This window comes from Cololabis saira, chromosome 23 (genome assembly GCF_033807715.1).
Source record: "Cololabis saira isolate AMF1-May2022 chromosome 23, fColSai1.1, whole genome shotgun sequence".
NCBI lineage: Eukaryota > Metazoa > Chordata > Actinopteri > Beloniformes > Belonidae > Cololabis > Cololabis saira.
This window is the reverse complement of record NC_084609.1, coordinates 17,326,487-17,342,454: the sequence shown is the minus strand read 5'-3', so window position 1 is coordinate 17,342,454 and position 15,968 is coordinate 17,326,487. Positions and strand designations below refer to the sequence as shown.

Here is a 15,968-nt window from a genome sequence, read left to right as displayed (position 1 = left end):
GGTCCACTTGGTATCTAGCGATGAACCTGGACAAGCATTTAAATTTTACTCCCAATCAGCGCTTAATATAACTTCAGATCACTTTTTTCTAATTTATTCACTTGTAAAGTAGTGGGCAGCTAATATCAAGGGATTTAAAGCATAGCTTAACTTTAAACTGGATGAAACAAAACTACAGAAATGATGAGCAGGAACATGCTTTTTACATTTGAGACAATTTTGATGAAAGCCGTGAAATACAGACGAGTCCATGTTAGCTTGAGCACGTATAGAGCATTTCTGTGTCTGTGAGCATGTACACGCACACTCACAGCGCAGTTCTACAGTTTAGTTTGGTTCAGGTAATTATGACCAATGAGTGTGTCAGCAGATGGAGTAACTGGGACAACAAACACGTGCACTAAACAGAAACCCACACATCAGTAAGCACTGAAACCAAGCCTGAAGCTACTAGCCCAAATGTTCTTGGGTTAAAAAAAAAACCCATGAAATGAAACGTGGGCACACTCAATTCATATTTTCCCATTGCAATCGTTTCAAAAGTTCTTCAAAGGTGCTCTTTACAAAATCCCTGTCCAGTCGGACCAGAAAAACATGTAATAGCCAAGTATTCAGCATACAGTAGTGTAACAGCCTGCTTACAAGCCACGAGTAAGGCAAAACACCCCTTGAGTTTTGTTTCAGGTAGAATAAATAGCAGAGTCTGCAACCCCTAACCATCTAGGATTAGACATGACAAAGCGTCTCAACTTTTAATACCTCGCCCTAATCATTTATGTGTGGAAGACGTCTTAAATTCATTTGTCTTGCAGGCAAAGATGGCTAATTCCTCTGCTCTATCCTTCGTCCTCAGAGGAGTTTGAGGCAAACTCGAGGGATTAGTCTCAACATTTGTCAAGCAGGAAGATGTCCTCATGTAACATCACATACTATATTCAGAAATGGAAAACACGTCATTGCAAAGTGTTAGGTGGTTATAGTGAGAATGCAATACTGACAGCTGTGGACCAGCATCACTATTACAGGGTCTGTTTTGGAGATTAGGATAGACAAAAAAATAGTCTGACAAAAACAAATCAAAATTGAGTCAGTTGGAGCCACTCAGCAGCTGGTTAACTCTCAATCTTAGGACAGCCAGATCAACTATGACATTGTTTTTTTTTTTTTGCATCTGGTGCTCCGTTTATCTTTGAAATTACCAGAGTTAGTGATCTTTAATGGATCCTGTTGTCACACTTTTACAATTTGCATGCAAGTCCTGTTTGTTCCTATTCACGGCTAACATTAAGCCTACCTTTACTTTCATTAGTAACCCGCCTACAGGTCCAAACACACTCATGACCCACGCTTTAAAACAGTGTAAACACAGTTTAAACCGTTAAAGAAAGTGGCTTAAACTGTGTACACTCTTATGCATCTGCAGAACCAGCATGATCCTGAGTAAGCAGCAGGGTTTCTCCTGGGATTTTTTTGTTTTTTTATTGTCAGTCCACAATAAAACAGCCACAGCAAATGAAACAGCTGTGAATGCAACAATAAAGCTTTTGATTTGTCTTTGGAGTCCAGGACCCGTAAGAAAGACATCTCTGCCTCCTGAAATTTAGAGTGGAGCCCTGTACATTTCACTGGAAAACTGCATTGGAGAATCCTTTCTGCCCCATGATGGCAGCCCATAAACATCCCAAACATACAAAAATAAAAAGATTAAAATGTCAACAAGTCACCCAGTAAATCTATACCGGCTGACTTCACCAAGTGAAACCAAAAGAACTAGAAAGAAAGCGAAAGAAGAGAGGCTAGAAAGTGTAATTATAAAGAGCTTTAAACGTGCATGTAAAAACAAGGAAACTTAGGAACCAGAAACTAGAGTGTGTGGGAAGATAAGAGAAAGATTAAAAAGAAATGAGTACAAAAGTACAAAAGGGTAAAGGAAGAAACCCTGCTTTGCAACATGAATGAGTGAGCATTTGACCAAAAGCTGCCATCCTACCTCCAGCAATGGCGGTCTTCTTGCCCACCGTCACAGTGACAGCAGTGGTGGCGATCACGATCCTCCCTGCTGGTAGAACAACACAAACACTCTTAGCTAGACGCCACAACACGTGCTGAACACATGCATAAAGAAACGTGTGGGTGCAAGCAGTCTTTCCATACATGCATGAGTTTGTTCATGCAGAATAAATGACAAGGAAAATACAGATTTCCTTTAATACTAAACACCGTTCTAGTTGTACAGTAAATGAACGCTACCGACGACTTTGATGTGTTCAAAAGTGCTAAATGTGTGGCTGGCAGATTCACTTGGACTTAATTTGCTCTGCTTTTAAGAAATTCATGCATTTCTATTTTGTGGATCTGTTCCTAGCCGTCATGCAAGCAGATGCCAACTGTCACCGAGCCACAGATTCTGGCCGGATTAACATTTTATGTGTTACATAACAGAGATTATGAGTGCTAATCAAATAATACAGTCGGAGCAGTGTGTGTGTGTGCATGCGTGCACGCGTGCGTGCGTGCGTGCGTGCGTGCGTGTTTCTGTGTGTGTGTGTGTGAATGAGTTCATGTACCCTGTGTTTATTTTATTTATTACCTATTGTACAAAGTCAGTCTATACTTAAAAGACAAGTCATGCATTAAAAAAAAAAAAACTGATATTGGTATGAAATAGTAACATGACGTGGGAAAAATACTGCAGGGAAATAAAAAAAACAAACATGGGTCAAAATAAACCTTACTGACTCCCTAAGAGTGAGAGGAGGTTCCAATATTTAAATTGCATGCCCTTGAGGTAGAACAAGGAAAAAAAAGGAGAAATATGGAGCCGAGCTCGAGAAATACCAGAAGATAAACAAACTGAAATACGGGACCACAGCTCTTATCGTCCTACAATCAGTGGGGGAGGAAAAACAGATTGAGGATGAATTAAAAACAGGCTTCATGCCAAGTATCAGTCACAGTTCTCTACCCTCCTCCTTCTCCTCCTCATCATCATCAACCTCCTCCTCCGCCTCCCTCCGTTTCCTCTCTCCTTCCTTTGCTTGGTGCTCCACCTCTTCTGCACTCAAGGTGCTACTATAGTCAGCCTCATAGTCGCTGAACATATCTGAAAATAACACACTACTTTTTATCATAAGCTTAACGAAGCTTACCAATTTAAAATAGAAAGAGAAAACATAGTCTATGTGTAACGTCCTGATATATGCTATAAAAACCTTTTTCATTGCTTTCATTTACATTAAACAGAGGGATTTTTCAGCACCCTAACATTAATTACATTTAACCCTTTAACTACATGGATTGCCTTGTGTTATGATTCATTATAAAGCACTGTTTCTATCGCATAACCAGATGTGTTTTGTTAAACATGACCCCAAAAACACATTTAATTCCAGAAGAGCTTATGATGATTCAAAAACTATAAAGTATATATTTTTTCCTCCTCAAATTTCTCAATTACAGTTAAAGTAGCACAGATGACTCCTGAAATAAGACTCTCAATTTCATTTTAAGGAATATTTGCTCTGTTATGTAGCGTTTAGCCTCTGCTCTTTTCTGATCCCACTACTGGCAAAACAACTTAACATCCACTCCTACAGGTGGACCTGCTGACCTAAAAATAGCAACAGTTCCTTTGTGCTGCTTTATAATTGGAGTTAGTATGATGTGATGATTGACATGAGGACAGTGGTTGTTAAATCTTTCATGACTGATTGTGTTTCCTCAAAACAGAAATAACTTTGTTTCTGAGCTATACTGAGGAAGAAATCTGAGCAGCATTTCAACACGTACTTTTTAGGTCATGTTCATGCAAACAACATCAAACATTCAGTGAGTTGAGGAGACATTTTAAGTTGTATAATAGTGATAGTAGATAATGAGGCTTCCACATTTTCTCAACCCCTAATATGGCTAAGATAAAACTGAAAATTGGAAAGCACAGTTAGTTTTGTGTGTGATGGATAGGTGTGTTTGCTGAGAAAAGGTAAGTCCTCTACCTTTCGTGTCTTGTCTGGGCATGTAGTACAGAAACTGTCCAGCTGGGTACTCAGCTGCTCTGCGGTACCACACTGGGAAATGGTCCAGCGTGAACATGTTCTCCTTGTCTGTGGCGGTCAGGAAAGACCTGGGGAGAGACGAAAATAACCTTAGAAAAAATAAAAGTGACCCATTATTAAAAAAAAAACAAGAGACTGAATGAGGAGGAATAAGCTGGAATAAATGAAAGTGGAAGGGTAAAAATGACAAAAACTAAAATAAGAGAAGAGAAAATAAAATAAACTCTTTCAGAGTGATGTTAAATCTGTTGAGGAATAATTATTATACTTATCAACGTTTACTTTATCCACTTTTTTTTTAAACTTTTTATTTATGATTCTTTTTTTACATTAAAAACATATTACAAAAAACTCAAGGAACTATAATACTTTATCCACTTTTTTATTTTAAATTATGTTTATTGTGTAGTAACGAAATGGCATTTAGTTGAAAATCATGTAAACCTTGTTAATATGGTTGCAAATGTATCTTTCAATAGCTAGATATTAAAATACAGATAAAACCTTGAAGATGAGTCGTGGATCTTGTTAAAGACCGGTTAAACTGAGCTGTGACCAACCACAAGAGGGTGCAAAGCCATCTGCTATTAAGTTCTGCCAGCCTTTCCACTTTTTTCACTTACTTCCTTTTAACCTCCTTTTTAGACATAAGAACAAACTGAATGAATGCAACAATTTTCTCTATAGAAAAAATGTCTGACTTATTACTCACTTGCCGATTCTTTTCTCAGTACCAGTGTACCTCAGGTATCTCAGCAAGCCTGAACGCGTCCCCAAGAAAGCCGTTTCAATCCCTTCATCCATACTGGGAGAGGATGATAAAAAAAGGGGAAGAGGACTTTTCAAATAATGAAGACACTAGGAAACTGCATTGTTGAAGGAGAAGATGTCACGTTTGGTCTTATTCACCCCGATGTGTTGAGCATGAGAGCGGTCCAATAAGCTTCCATCGGCGCTGTAACCACAGCATCAAATAAAGTTTGCTGCAACAACTGCCGGTCACCTATTAAGGAAAAAAAAGAACAAAAAAAACATGAGTCAGACATATGAAATGAGGGAGTCTGTTTCTGTTTTGCATGTAAACATTATTAAATAATTTTTAAGCTTGATGGATGATATGTTGGAAATTCAGTCTCGTCTTACATTCCAGGTCTGGCTCTTTGCCTGTGAGGTATTTTATCACAGCTTGCAGCTGGGTCAGTTTGCGATGAGCCGGGTCAATGTCTGTCTCACAGTAGGTCCTGCAAGCACGAGCACAAGCTGGTCAACAGCCAGATCAAACAATTCTTCTACTGAAATGTTTGAGGACTTATAAGCGATGTTTTCCAACATCTGCTGAATATAGTCTGCAGAGTGAACTCACCACTCATTGGCTATGACCAGATCTGGAGTCATTAGGTCATGAAGACCTAAAGAAACACAACTATATGAGCAAAGAAGATCACAAGAGGCCACAAGTGATGCAAATCATGAAGACTTACCCTCCTCTACAGAGACATTCCCAGTGAAGATGTACTCTCCATACCCCCTACTCAACACAATACCTAGGCTGTGCACAAAAAGAGAACATGATTTTATTTCTTATAAAACTGAAAAAAACAACAAAAACAAAACATTATTATCAGTGATGGAACTAATTATGCTCACAGAAACTGCTCTATAGCATATTTCCTAACAAAATGCACTATATTATTGGTTAAATAAGTGAGATGTTTGTTATATTAATAATTCAGTAGACATAGAGCTGTGTTTTTGGTGCAAATGGAAAGACATGGTACAAATGATGAGACAGACCTAAATGGCGTCTCTTTGATGATGGTGTAGAAGTAATCATTCTTTAAGAACATCACTCTCCTCTGTGACACAGAAAGATAGACAGCAGGTTTTAAAAGAGTAGTAGGAGACACAGAGAGAAAAGGACAACACTGCTCTAATGAGACAATACAACTCTTGCACAAACCCAAAAACAAAAGTACTCACTCCTTTATCCACTGAGGTTCTCACATCTAGGGACAGTGTTCCAGTCTCTCCTTTGACCATGGCTGTCCTAAGCTGTTCACGTGGATGGAGCATATTCAGTGTTTAATTTAATTGCATCATGGACACTTAACAGCATGAGATGAGAAAATAGATATTTGAAAAAAGGACAAAAATCTGGGTGTATATAACTCACTTTTTCCTCAGTGTCTTCCCATTCTACCTCTGCCAAATCAACACTGTTGTAGTTCGGTTTTGGCTTTAGCTTCTTCCCTTCTTTATACTGTCCCACACAAACACAAATATAGGGATATAGGAGTCTGTTAATGCAGTAAAATATCTAAAGTAGGCATATCAACTCAGGATGGGCTCTGAGCTGCATTGGTTAACTGTTTAACATGAGGAATAACGCTTTGTCCGTACCAAAGGTCGTAGATCGGGATGAGCCAGAATGTACCCATTATTGGTGATGAGGAAGGCGTAACCTTGGATACCCAGCTAGAGGAAGAGAGAGATGAAGTCACATGCTGCAGAGAGCACTGCACAACTTTTGACATCTTAAAAATTCACTTTTTACTATGGAGTTGCCTTACTTGGTCTCAATCACATTCACCCCAAACCCTACTGTACACCCACAGAGCACAAACTCTCCCACAGAGAAGTTAACCCCAACAGGAACAGTTCGGTAATTACAATTACCGGGGCCGGACAGCCTTGGCCTGACCTCCAAACAACCCAGATCCCAATCCAATCAAGCATTCGCAGATCCCCGCAATTTCAAACAGGTGGTTTAACAGTGCATGTCGTGGATGATTTACCTTGTATCGTGGAGCTAATCTCATCAATTCCCGCAAGGCCACGTCAGTGCCTGCTACCCCCAGTAAAATCCCATGAGACAGCTAGCGGCAAAAGAAGATCAGATTTTGTACTTTAATTAATTAAATAATTCACTGCTGTGTTTCATTCAATCTGGAATCAAACATCCACTCAGTGTCTTTTCAGTTCAGTTCAGCTCAACTTTACTTAACTAACCCTGTGAGGGAAAAAACATACTAGATTTGTAATAGGTCAGCTTTACTGTTATCTGTTTTTTACTGCTTTAAAACTGTACATGCATAATGTGTTTTGGCAGTGTCTTGCTGAAATAAACAAATCCTCCCTTGAAAATGATCTATCTAACTATATTTATCGGCAGCGTACATTATTGTAAAATGTGTATTTATGATTCAATGATGCTTTTACAGATGTGAAGTTACCCATGTACAGGATTTCTCAATAGAATTTCATAATTTAATTCATCAGAACACAGAAAAGTTGAGTTTACATTTGAAAATAAAATCTCCTTGTTTCATCATGACAATTTTCTGATACTTTTTTCATTTAAAATTATTTGAAGTGGGTTCTAAATCATTGCAGTACTTTTTATGACCAAAGTCTGAGTGACTTTGAAGAGTTATCCAGAGAGGAGAGAAAATAAATGTATGTGTCATTATGGCCAAAAATACAGCAATTCAAGTGGGGATTTAAAAAAAAAAAACAACTAAAGTTAAACTTACAGTCTCTTCTTTCTTGCTGAACACAGGCATGGCTACTGAAGTCATCATGAGCAGACTTTGTGCCTGAGTGTTGAACATCTGTAAAAAACATGCAAAAAATTACTTTTATTTCTCTCATATATATTAAGATAACTTATGGCAACACAAAAATAAGTGCAACTGAAAAATAACTTGTAAGAAAAAAGACTATTTAGCTGCATCTCTCTAAAAGATGTTTATAGAGAGTAATGTAACGGGGATTACTTTGCAAACTCAGAAATAAAACAATTTACTTCAAAGCATCACGTTAAACATCTAGTTTCCATCTAAAAAGGTAAAATATACATAAGCTGTAACGAAAAAGTGAATAAGAAACAATAGGAGTCCATCTGAAACACTCATCTATTGTATCTTAAGTAAAAACTAAGCAAGACATCACAAATACTTGCTCTTATTCACACCACATGGCTTAAAAGTAAAGCTAGAGCTCCAAATATGATTACCTCATCTTTATTGGGGAGCTGAAGGTGGAAATGAAGAGGAGGGAAAATGACAAGCATGAAATGATGTGACACATGACATGACATGGATGAATACAGAGTGATATGATATGAGGGTAAATGGCAACAAGTTTAAGGGTCTTGCTGGATATAGAAAATGAGTATTGATGAAGTAGGCTACTATTGACAATATTGATGTATGAGTGTTTGTTTAACAAAGATAAAAATATAGGCTGTATAAGCTAATAAATGCAGCATGAACTTATGTGTAAATGGGTTAGGATTAGAGGGTTTTAGTGTAAAAACTTTGAGTAGTCAACAACAACAGAAAAGCACTATATACATTTAGTGGCTCACATTTGAAGTTGCCTTTTTATATATATTTGACTAGAAGTGTTTTAAGTATTTCTCAAATATGGAAGACAGTTTAAATGTTTTAATGGGTAAAGATTCTTTCCATGATGTTTCCATGAGTCTGACTGAGTAAACTTTCCAGATAAGACAAGAGAGTATTGTGTTTTCCCACCATGCACTTTAGAAAATAAAGGCAGACTGACCACACTGTCCATATAGGCCTCAGTCCAGATTATATCGTGGTCGTGGTTGATAACCATTGGCCGGCTGAGAACATGGAGGTACTCCATAACATTTTCCTGAACATCAGCCAGCGTAGAAACATGTGTGTAGTAACCTGCAAAACCAGCATATAAATGTATTATTATATGCTGCAATTGATAGAAGGCCGAGAACACAAATATTTTGATGTTACATTTATGTTACATTTACTCAGACATCAGAAAACCTTCGGTTGTCTTCAATAATGAAGAAATACAAGCTACAAATCTCTCATTGTATTCTTTGAGGCTTAGCTTTATGTAAAGTCAGTTATGCAAGAGGGAAACATTAGCACTGCCTGCAGAGAAAGGCAACTAAAGCTCTTGTGAATATGGGCACCATTTGCATCAGTACAAAATGTCTTATTTTACCCCAAAACTGCAAACAGAAGGCTTTTACAGGAGCTGTCTGTGAATGCCACAACCAACGCTTCTGGCAATTACCGACTTTTTTTTTTTGCTTGTTCAAACAGATTTTTTTTTTTTGTCTTTCAGCCAGGATGACTTAGCTGGGTGCTTGTGCTAATAACCAGTTATTTAGTCAAAGGTTTTTATGGGCTTACAGTGCGATAGAGGATAAAGTGATTATTTTCAGATTTGCTGCTGCATGACACCATGTAATTCACAAGAGGGCAGCAACTGATATCCCGTTTCATGCAGTATCACTTGGGAGCATGCACTCAGAATAACAAGAGAGATTTACTCTTATTAAAAAAAACAAAAAACAGAAAGGCACTGTTGCAGAAATTAATCATAGCATGGAGCATTTGCTTCTTGCCAAACAAACCAAACTAAAATCCATGTTGTTTTTACCCTTATTGTTGCAAGCTATCCACTTGACATTTTCAGCAAATGTCATCTCACGTCCAATTAGATAGGTGAACACCCGAACCTTGGAGACAGAAGGTATTGTTTCCAGTTGTATTATTTAATACTTCAAACAGCTTGTAAGCACTTTAAGCTACTGGTGCTTGTACTCATCAGCATTTGTGCTTCCGTTTCAGTGCGCGTGTGTCTTACTCGTCGTTCTGGCCAGTTAGACTCTTCAAACACGTCCTGGAAGTCCTCCATCGCGCCGTCTGTTATCAGCATGATGGCCTGGTTACACAGGCTGCCCTGCTCCAGTGCAGCAGCCTAAACACAAACAAGGGCGCTCATAATTCATGCAACCCTCGGAAATTATACTTAAGAAATAAAGTGATGCAGATTTGTGTTATTGTACAGTTTTGTGCAATTGCAATGCATGCAATGCATGATTGCATGATTTAAGAATCTAATGTATGAGGGAGGCAAATGCAATGATTTGATAGAATGAAAAGGACAAACCTCATTGAGGATTTTGAAAGATTCCTTCATTGCATTTTTAACTTTTCCCTCTCCTTTGACATGAAGCCCTTCCACCAGGAGCTTGAAATGCTGAAAAGGCATACACAGACATAAACAGGTAACGTCAAAGCATTGCGCACTCTACCTTTTTGGTAAATAGTAGTTATAGCGGAAGTGGTGAGGGCAGCAAAACAGAGGCTTGAAAACATAAGGAACAGGAGTGTAGTGGAGGGATTATCCGTGGCCTCCTGACCCACTGACTTGACGTTACTACGGCAGCAGGAAGTAATCAGGATTAATTAACACATGCTCACAAACTCCAGTATAAACACAAAGGCTTGGAATTGGGCTGCAACTAGAATTTGATATGTGCGAAAGATCTTTTTTAAACCACTTTTTTTAGTTCTTATGTATACTAAAATTGTCTCCAAAAAGGTTTTTGGAGAATCTGGGGGCCTTTTTACCTGCCCAGTTATCGAAACTGAAATGTGATTTGTTCTTTGGATACATTCGTCATGCAGCTAGCTATTTAAAAAGTCTTGAAACTGATTACTGTGTTTGTTCCTACTCGAGTTAATGCAAGCGTGGCTGTGAACATCTGTGAGCCGTTGTCCTACAGCCTGCCTCTCTTTGCATTCGACCAATTGAATGATGTGCTTACGGGTCACGTGACCGACTTAGGATTGATGGCAGCCGGCAACCTCACCTGATCTGCGCTGATGTTGAGGGGGATTGAAAGTAGGGCATGCATCCAACAAACACACACACACACATAGATAAAGACTGGGTGGGTGCTGGGACATGAAAAAGAAGAAAAAATGTGATGAAGTGAAAAGAGAAAAATCAGCAATGGAATAGTTAAATAGTTCGGGGGTTGGACTAGTAAATAAAAAAGAAAGAAAGTAAAGTACTGAGACAGAAGAGATGAAAAAAAAAATGTGTTTATGGAGGAGATGATGACGATTGTAGTAAGAGTGGATGCAGGGAAGCGAAGTAGAAATGAAGATAGGAAGCCTTTTTTTAGATCTCAAAACATTGGTACGGATAAGGACCCGCATATTCCCTTTTTCTTCTAAAATATTTGCACATCCATATAAAATGAATAATATAATACAAATTCACAACTGTAGTCAATTTTCATTATTCAACTTAAAGTAAATTATTACCTATTATCACTTCTGTTTTCATTATTTAGAGGAAGTGTACCAACAAAACTGTCCACATGTGTATTTGGATGTTTGTAAAATGAAATGCAATAAATAGAAAAGTAAGTTGTCCAACGTTTTTCAAAGGGTAAAGGGTAAATAATTATGACACAAAACTGTTATTACTGTTATCAGTAATGATGATCTAATGAGGAGATGGAAACCTTCTCACGGTAAAGTCAACATATTATTGCAATAATTTGACTAAGAAAATATGGTAACATCATTGTGGTGAAAATATAAAATCATTTAGGTAATATAGATCCATGTTTTTCTAAATTTTAGGACACTCAAACTATATTCCAAATTGCAGGAACATTCATGGATGTTAACATCAGCCACATCAGAATTCTGCAATTAATCTCCAACTGTATCTCCAAAATATTCAATTTATATCAAGATAACCCTTTAAAAATGAATATTTAACTTGTTAATTAGTGACTTACGACCCATCGTTCCGAGCAATAACAATTTTTGAGTAATAAACATCAATCAAACCTGCAATAACCTAAATTACCTGTATCCGTGACATTTGCAGTGCAATTGAATTAAAATCCAAGAGCAACAGAAGTCTACAATAAATGTTTGGTGTTTACGCTGTCTGCTCTGGTAACATTTGGAACCCTGATATTTTGCATCATAAATCTTGTTGATGAATTATTGTTTTTACTACTTTTTCCATTTCTATTGATGTGAGTTTCTTGAGGAGTGGTTTAGATGCCTTATTTCAACTCTGAAAACTGAAAAACAGGTAGAAAACCAACCTGATCATATTTGGTTATTATCAGCTATTAATACTATTAATTTATTACAAATTACCCTGCAACCCAAGTATGATGTTCTATCACCATGCTCGGTGATAGAAGTGTGACAGGGACGGTGAACTCAGTAAACTCTCACTGTGATGTTTAAACTGTGATGTGACTCTTTGTCATTAAGGGATTAACCGGAATGGGTCAGCAGAAGGTAACTGTACTAATTAGCTGTGAGTCCATGTGCATCTGCATTTTATGTGTGCGTGTTACCTCTCTGTTATCCAGATCAGCTTGTACCAGAATGCCCTTGAAGCAGGGCTCTACATAGCGGACGTAGTCACTGTACTGGAGACAGAAAACAAAGTATATGAAGTAAAAGATGCACAATAAAGACGTCAACAGGTTATAAAAGGTTAACACCTTCAATCGATTCCCTTGAATGTTTTAAATAGTATTTAGTCTGTAAATGTCTGTGTTTTTTATTATTGAACTGCTCAGACAAATCAAACCAAATGGTATAAACCCCTTTCCTGTCTAAAATAAATTAATTTAAAAATGAAATTAGAAGATTCTTTTTTTTCCCCTGCATTTTCTATGCATCTCTGAGCTGAGGATTTGCAGTCGGCAAATGATTACATGTGGAGTAAGACCAAGCCTATTAGACTGAAGGAATTTTAAGCTTTAGCTAATGATTGATCATGCGGGATAAAAGTTTGCATTGTGTTTGCGTGACTTCATGGTGTGCTGAGGAGGTGCTTTCCACGTCTTGCTCATCAGAACTTCAATATGAAAACTCTCAGACTGCTCACATGCATCTGCGTTTGTGTCACTGGGACTGTACTTACAGCGATTATGTTAACGAAATCATTTTCTCCCAGTGTGTCGAGGATTGTATTAATTGTGTGTTTGGCTATTGTCAGCCTGAGTCCCTTCATGCTTCCGCTGACATCAACTACGATTATCACATCCTTGGGAGAAGTGGCAGCTTGGATGTACCTTTGAAGACAGAAAAAGACAAATGACGAAAAGGAGGCAGTACCAGGTATTTTTAACCCCAGGCATGAGAACCCCAGGGTATGACAGTCTAGGAGCAGCCAAGGCAGACACAGATAAAGTCTGATCTCTTTATTTGTTTCTCTGTCCTTCCGTTTGTGCTTTCTGTTAGCTCTTTATCATCATCCCCTGATTATCTAAGCCAATTAACATAAATGCGATTTCCTCTTCAGCAGCTATGAACAGAAGCTTTCCAGATCTACATCGTTCAGTTCTTTCGTTTCCACTTTCCAAGACAACAATATGTCTGTCTAGGAACCCTGGAGAGATCCTGGAACCGGGTTTACTGTGAAAGACTAAAGAGTTCAGACACGAATGCAAATGTACCCTTAAACAAACAAACTAAATGTTATTTTATTTTCTGTTTTTAGAGGAGTGCATGTAGAATAACTACCATGGAAACAGGCAGAAACGCGGAAAGTATGGTTTAATTTTATTTGTTAAAATTTTTAAATGTAATGATTTTAACCAGTAAAATGAAAAAAAAAATGTAATGATCCCATACTGGATCTTAAAGTACTGTAGCACAGCATTCAATCCTGAAAATTTCGAATACAATTCTTTGACAATATAATAGAAAAATAATAAAAAATAATAATCAATTCCTTGTTATAGTTATAAGGGCCTAATTTACTCTTTTATATTTAATGCTTAAATCGGTGTCAACAGGTGTGCCAGTTCACAAATGATGATGATGATGAGTTTTGAACTGAGTCGGCAGTTTTCACGTCTGAAGGAAGTAAAGAAGGGTCGAAAAAAAGATGGCTAATATTGAAAATTTTATACAATCAAACACAAGCCAAATTCAAACTGACATGATAATTGAGTGTAGTTTAGCGTTTGTACCTTCGCTGTTTATCTAGTAAATTTACCATTGTCATTTCCAGTTAACTCTGATTCGCTCGTCAAGGCCTAGCACTCCACCAATCAGATTGGTCGTAACAGCTGAAGGATAGTGGCCAATTCTACATGTTAACCGGACTCGAGGCCTTTAAACTTAGATTATCATGAAGATGGATTCTTCACTAAAGCTGTCAACATTTGCAAAATCCTCTGACAGCTACAACTACTGTATTCAAATAACATTAATAAGGAAAAAGACATGACTAGTAGGAGTGCAGCCTTACCAGTTTCTGTTTCTGCAGTCAAAGGTGACCACACCATTTTCATCTGGCATCCACTTGATCCCTGAAGGAAAAAGAGAGAGGAAACAGATTTCAGCGTGCATGCAGCAATGGAGACAGGACAGCCAAATGAGCCTGTGACAGATGAGGCAACGTGTGAGTAAAACAAGCTGTATCACAAATTCCCTGCTAATTACTTTTCACTCACATGCAGACACATGCAAACAAGAATGAACCAGTAGGCAGCTTTTTGTACTGTCAGTTGCTGTGTAAGTACAGCACTTAGCTTACGTGCAATTATCTGCAGCTTTGTTCATGTCATTGAAGCAAAAGTCACTGATACCTTCAAATAGCACAACTAAAATGCAAAATACTGCTTTAAAGGTTGGCGATTCAGTGTACCTGGGTACAGCCTAAAGAAACCCGTGGCACTGCCAAAGTATTGCCAGGTGAGAGTTGGATCTTTTTTGAAGTTATCCATGAAAATGTCATTCAAGGCCTCAGACATGTAGACTCCATTTAAAATATCTGGATCTGCAAAAGACAAAAAAAGGAGGTTCTGCAGGAGTTATGGTCATTTTCATAGCAAGTCCCAGTAAATTCAGGCTCTGTATTTATTTTACCTCGATTATAAACATTTGTTGGAACTTGTATGTTACTCTGCTGTGTGTTGACTGGCAGTTTGTTGAAATGTTCATTTTCCTCCAGGGCGAACTCTCCACCAAGTGGTATTGGATTCCCATCATCGTCCACCGTGTTGATCAATAGCGAGTTAAAGTAGTCAAACTAGGGAGAAAAATCACAGTTAGGGACAATATACTGTACATGGTACTGTATAGTCATTTAATATTGTAAACATGTCAAGACTGTTGAGTCTATTGGACACAATCATGTTGTTCAATGAAGTATGAAGGTTTTAAAAAAATTTATGAATTAAGTGTTATGATCCCAAATCATGAAAAAGCTGAGATGATAAGGAAAATGCAAAAAAAAAGAACAAGCAAGGAAAACAGTGATTCTTGAATTTATTCCAACTTTTAGTCCTTTGACTGTATGAACCCAGGATATTTTAGGGTTTTCTTGTTTCAATTTCTGCTATCAAGGCAGTTTAGTGTTAATATGGTGAAAGAAAAAAAGTATCCATAAAAGGCTGTGTTTCTGAGGAGCAAAGATGAACAGAGGTGTTCAGTTTCCTTGGCACAAATCATTTACACTTCTGCCATGGCAGTATTAACATATGCTGCCATTAAAGGAGCTTGAGGCTCCTTTTAAGAAATGAGACTCTCTAGCGCCACCCTTCACCACGACGGCCGCTGGGGGTACTGCAGCCAACAGTGAAGCCGGCACGGGAGAACGGGGAGAACGCACATGCAGCGTCATGTGACGTCACATCCGCAGCCCAGCGCGGGAAATTTGGGACCGAATTGCAGCACATTTTGCAGCACACAGCCTGTTCAAGGCAAAGGAGAGATACACTAGAGGAATCATTCTTTTGGGTTTGGAACGCTTCATCTGACATTATTACTAGAAAACTTAAAACGTATACGATTTTTTTTCATAAATCTTGCCACAATCCGGCCTCAAGCTTCTTTAAGGGAACACACTTTTGCAGAAATGTTCCTGCATTTTTCAAGGAAAGATTGGAAAACCACACTCTGCACTCAATTCAAAGGCATAGCTGTGGTAGAAGAGGGAACAGGTGCTGGCTGGCATCCTGATCTGACTCCAGAAAAGAATCTGAGAAGTATTTTGGAACTAAAGGGAAAAAAATGATGATTACAAATCCTACACTATGGCAGACCTTGAAATGTATTAAAAAAAGAG

The 15,968-nt window shown here is 38.0% G+C and overlaps 1 protein-coding gene across 6 annotated transcripts in view; it reads right to left on the bottom strand.

Annotated features, from left to right (window-relative positions):
• cacna2d4a (calcium channel, voltage-dependent, alpha 2/delta subunit 4a) overlaps window positions 1–15,968 on the bottom strand; it is an 83,567-nt gene that overhangs the window by 55,100 nt on the left and 12,499 nt on the right. For 3 of the 6 annotated variants that reach the window (XM_061715016.1, XM_061715019.1, XM_061715017.1), the window contains exons 6-28: window positions 14,768–14,930; window positions 14,547–14,678; window positions 14,148–14,208; window positions 12,813–12,963; window positions 12,238–12,312; window positions 10,008–10,097; window positions 9,702–9,815; window positions 9,495–9,573; window positions 8,625–8,758; window positions 8,071–8,088; window positions 7,589–7,666; window positions 6,851–6,931; window positions 6,456–6,530; window positions 6,229–6,315; window positions 6,036–6,107; window positions 5,850–5,911; window positions 5,537–5,604; window positions 5,419–5,464; window positions 5,199–5,296; window positions 4,965–5,058; window positions 4,768–4,860; window positions 3,996–4,123; window positions 1,991–2,059 (exon numbers count right to left, since the gene is read on the bottom strand). In XM_061715016.1, coding sequence (XP_061571000.1) covers window positions 1,991–2,059; window positions 3,996–4,123; window positions 4,768–4,860; window positions 4,965–5,058; window positions 5,199–5,296; window positions 5,419–5,464; window positions 5,537–5,604; window positions 5,850–5,911; window positions 6,036–6,107; window positions 6,229–6,315; window positions 6,456–6,530; window positions 6,851–6,931; window positions 7,589–7,666; window positions 8,071–8,088; window positions 8,625–8,758; window positions 9,495–9,573; window positions 9,702–9,815; window positions 10,008–10,097; window positions 12,238–12,312; window positions 12,813–12,963; window positions 14,148–14,208; window positions 14,547–14,678; window positions 14,768–14,930 — 2,068 coding nt within the window. The remainder of the gene's footprint in view (window positions 1–1,990; window positions 2,060–3,995; window positions 4,124–4,767; window positions 4,861–4,964; window positions 5,059–5,198; window positions 5,297–5,418; window positions 5,465–5,536; window positions 5,605–5,849; window positions 5,912–6,035; window positions 6,108–6,228; window positions 6,316–6,455; window positions 6,531–6,850; window positions 6,932–7,588; window positions 7,667–8,070; window positions 8,089–8,624; window positions 8,759–9,494; window positions 9,574–9,701; window positions 9,816–10,007; window positions 10,098–12,237; window positions 12,313–12,812; window positions 12,964–14,147; window positions 14,209–14,546; window positions 14,679–14,767; window positions 14,931–15,968) is intronic. The other 3 variants (XM_061715018.1, XM_061715020.1, XM_061715021.1) reach the window with 2 other exon arrangements.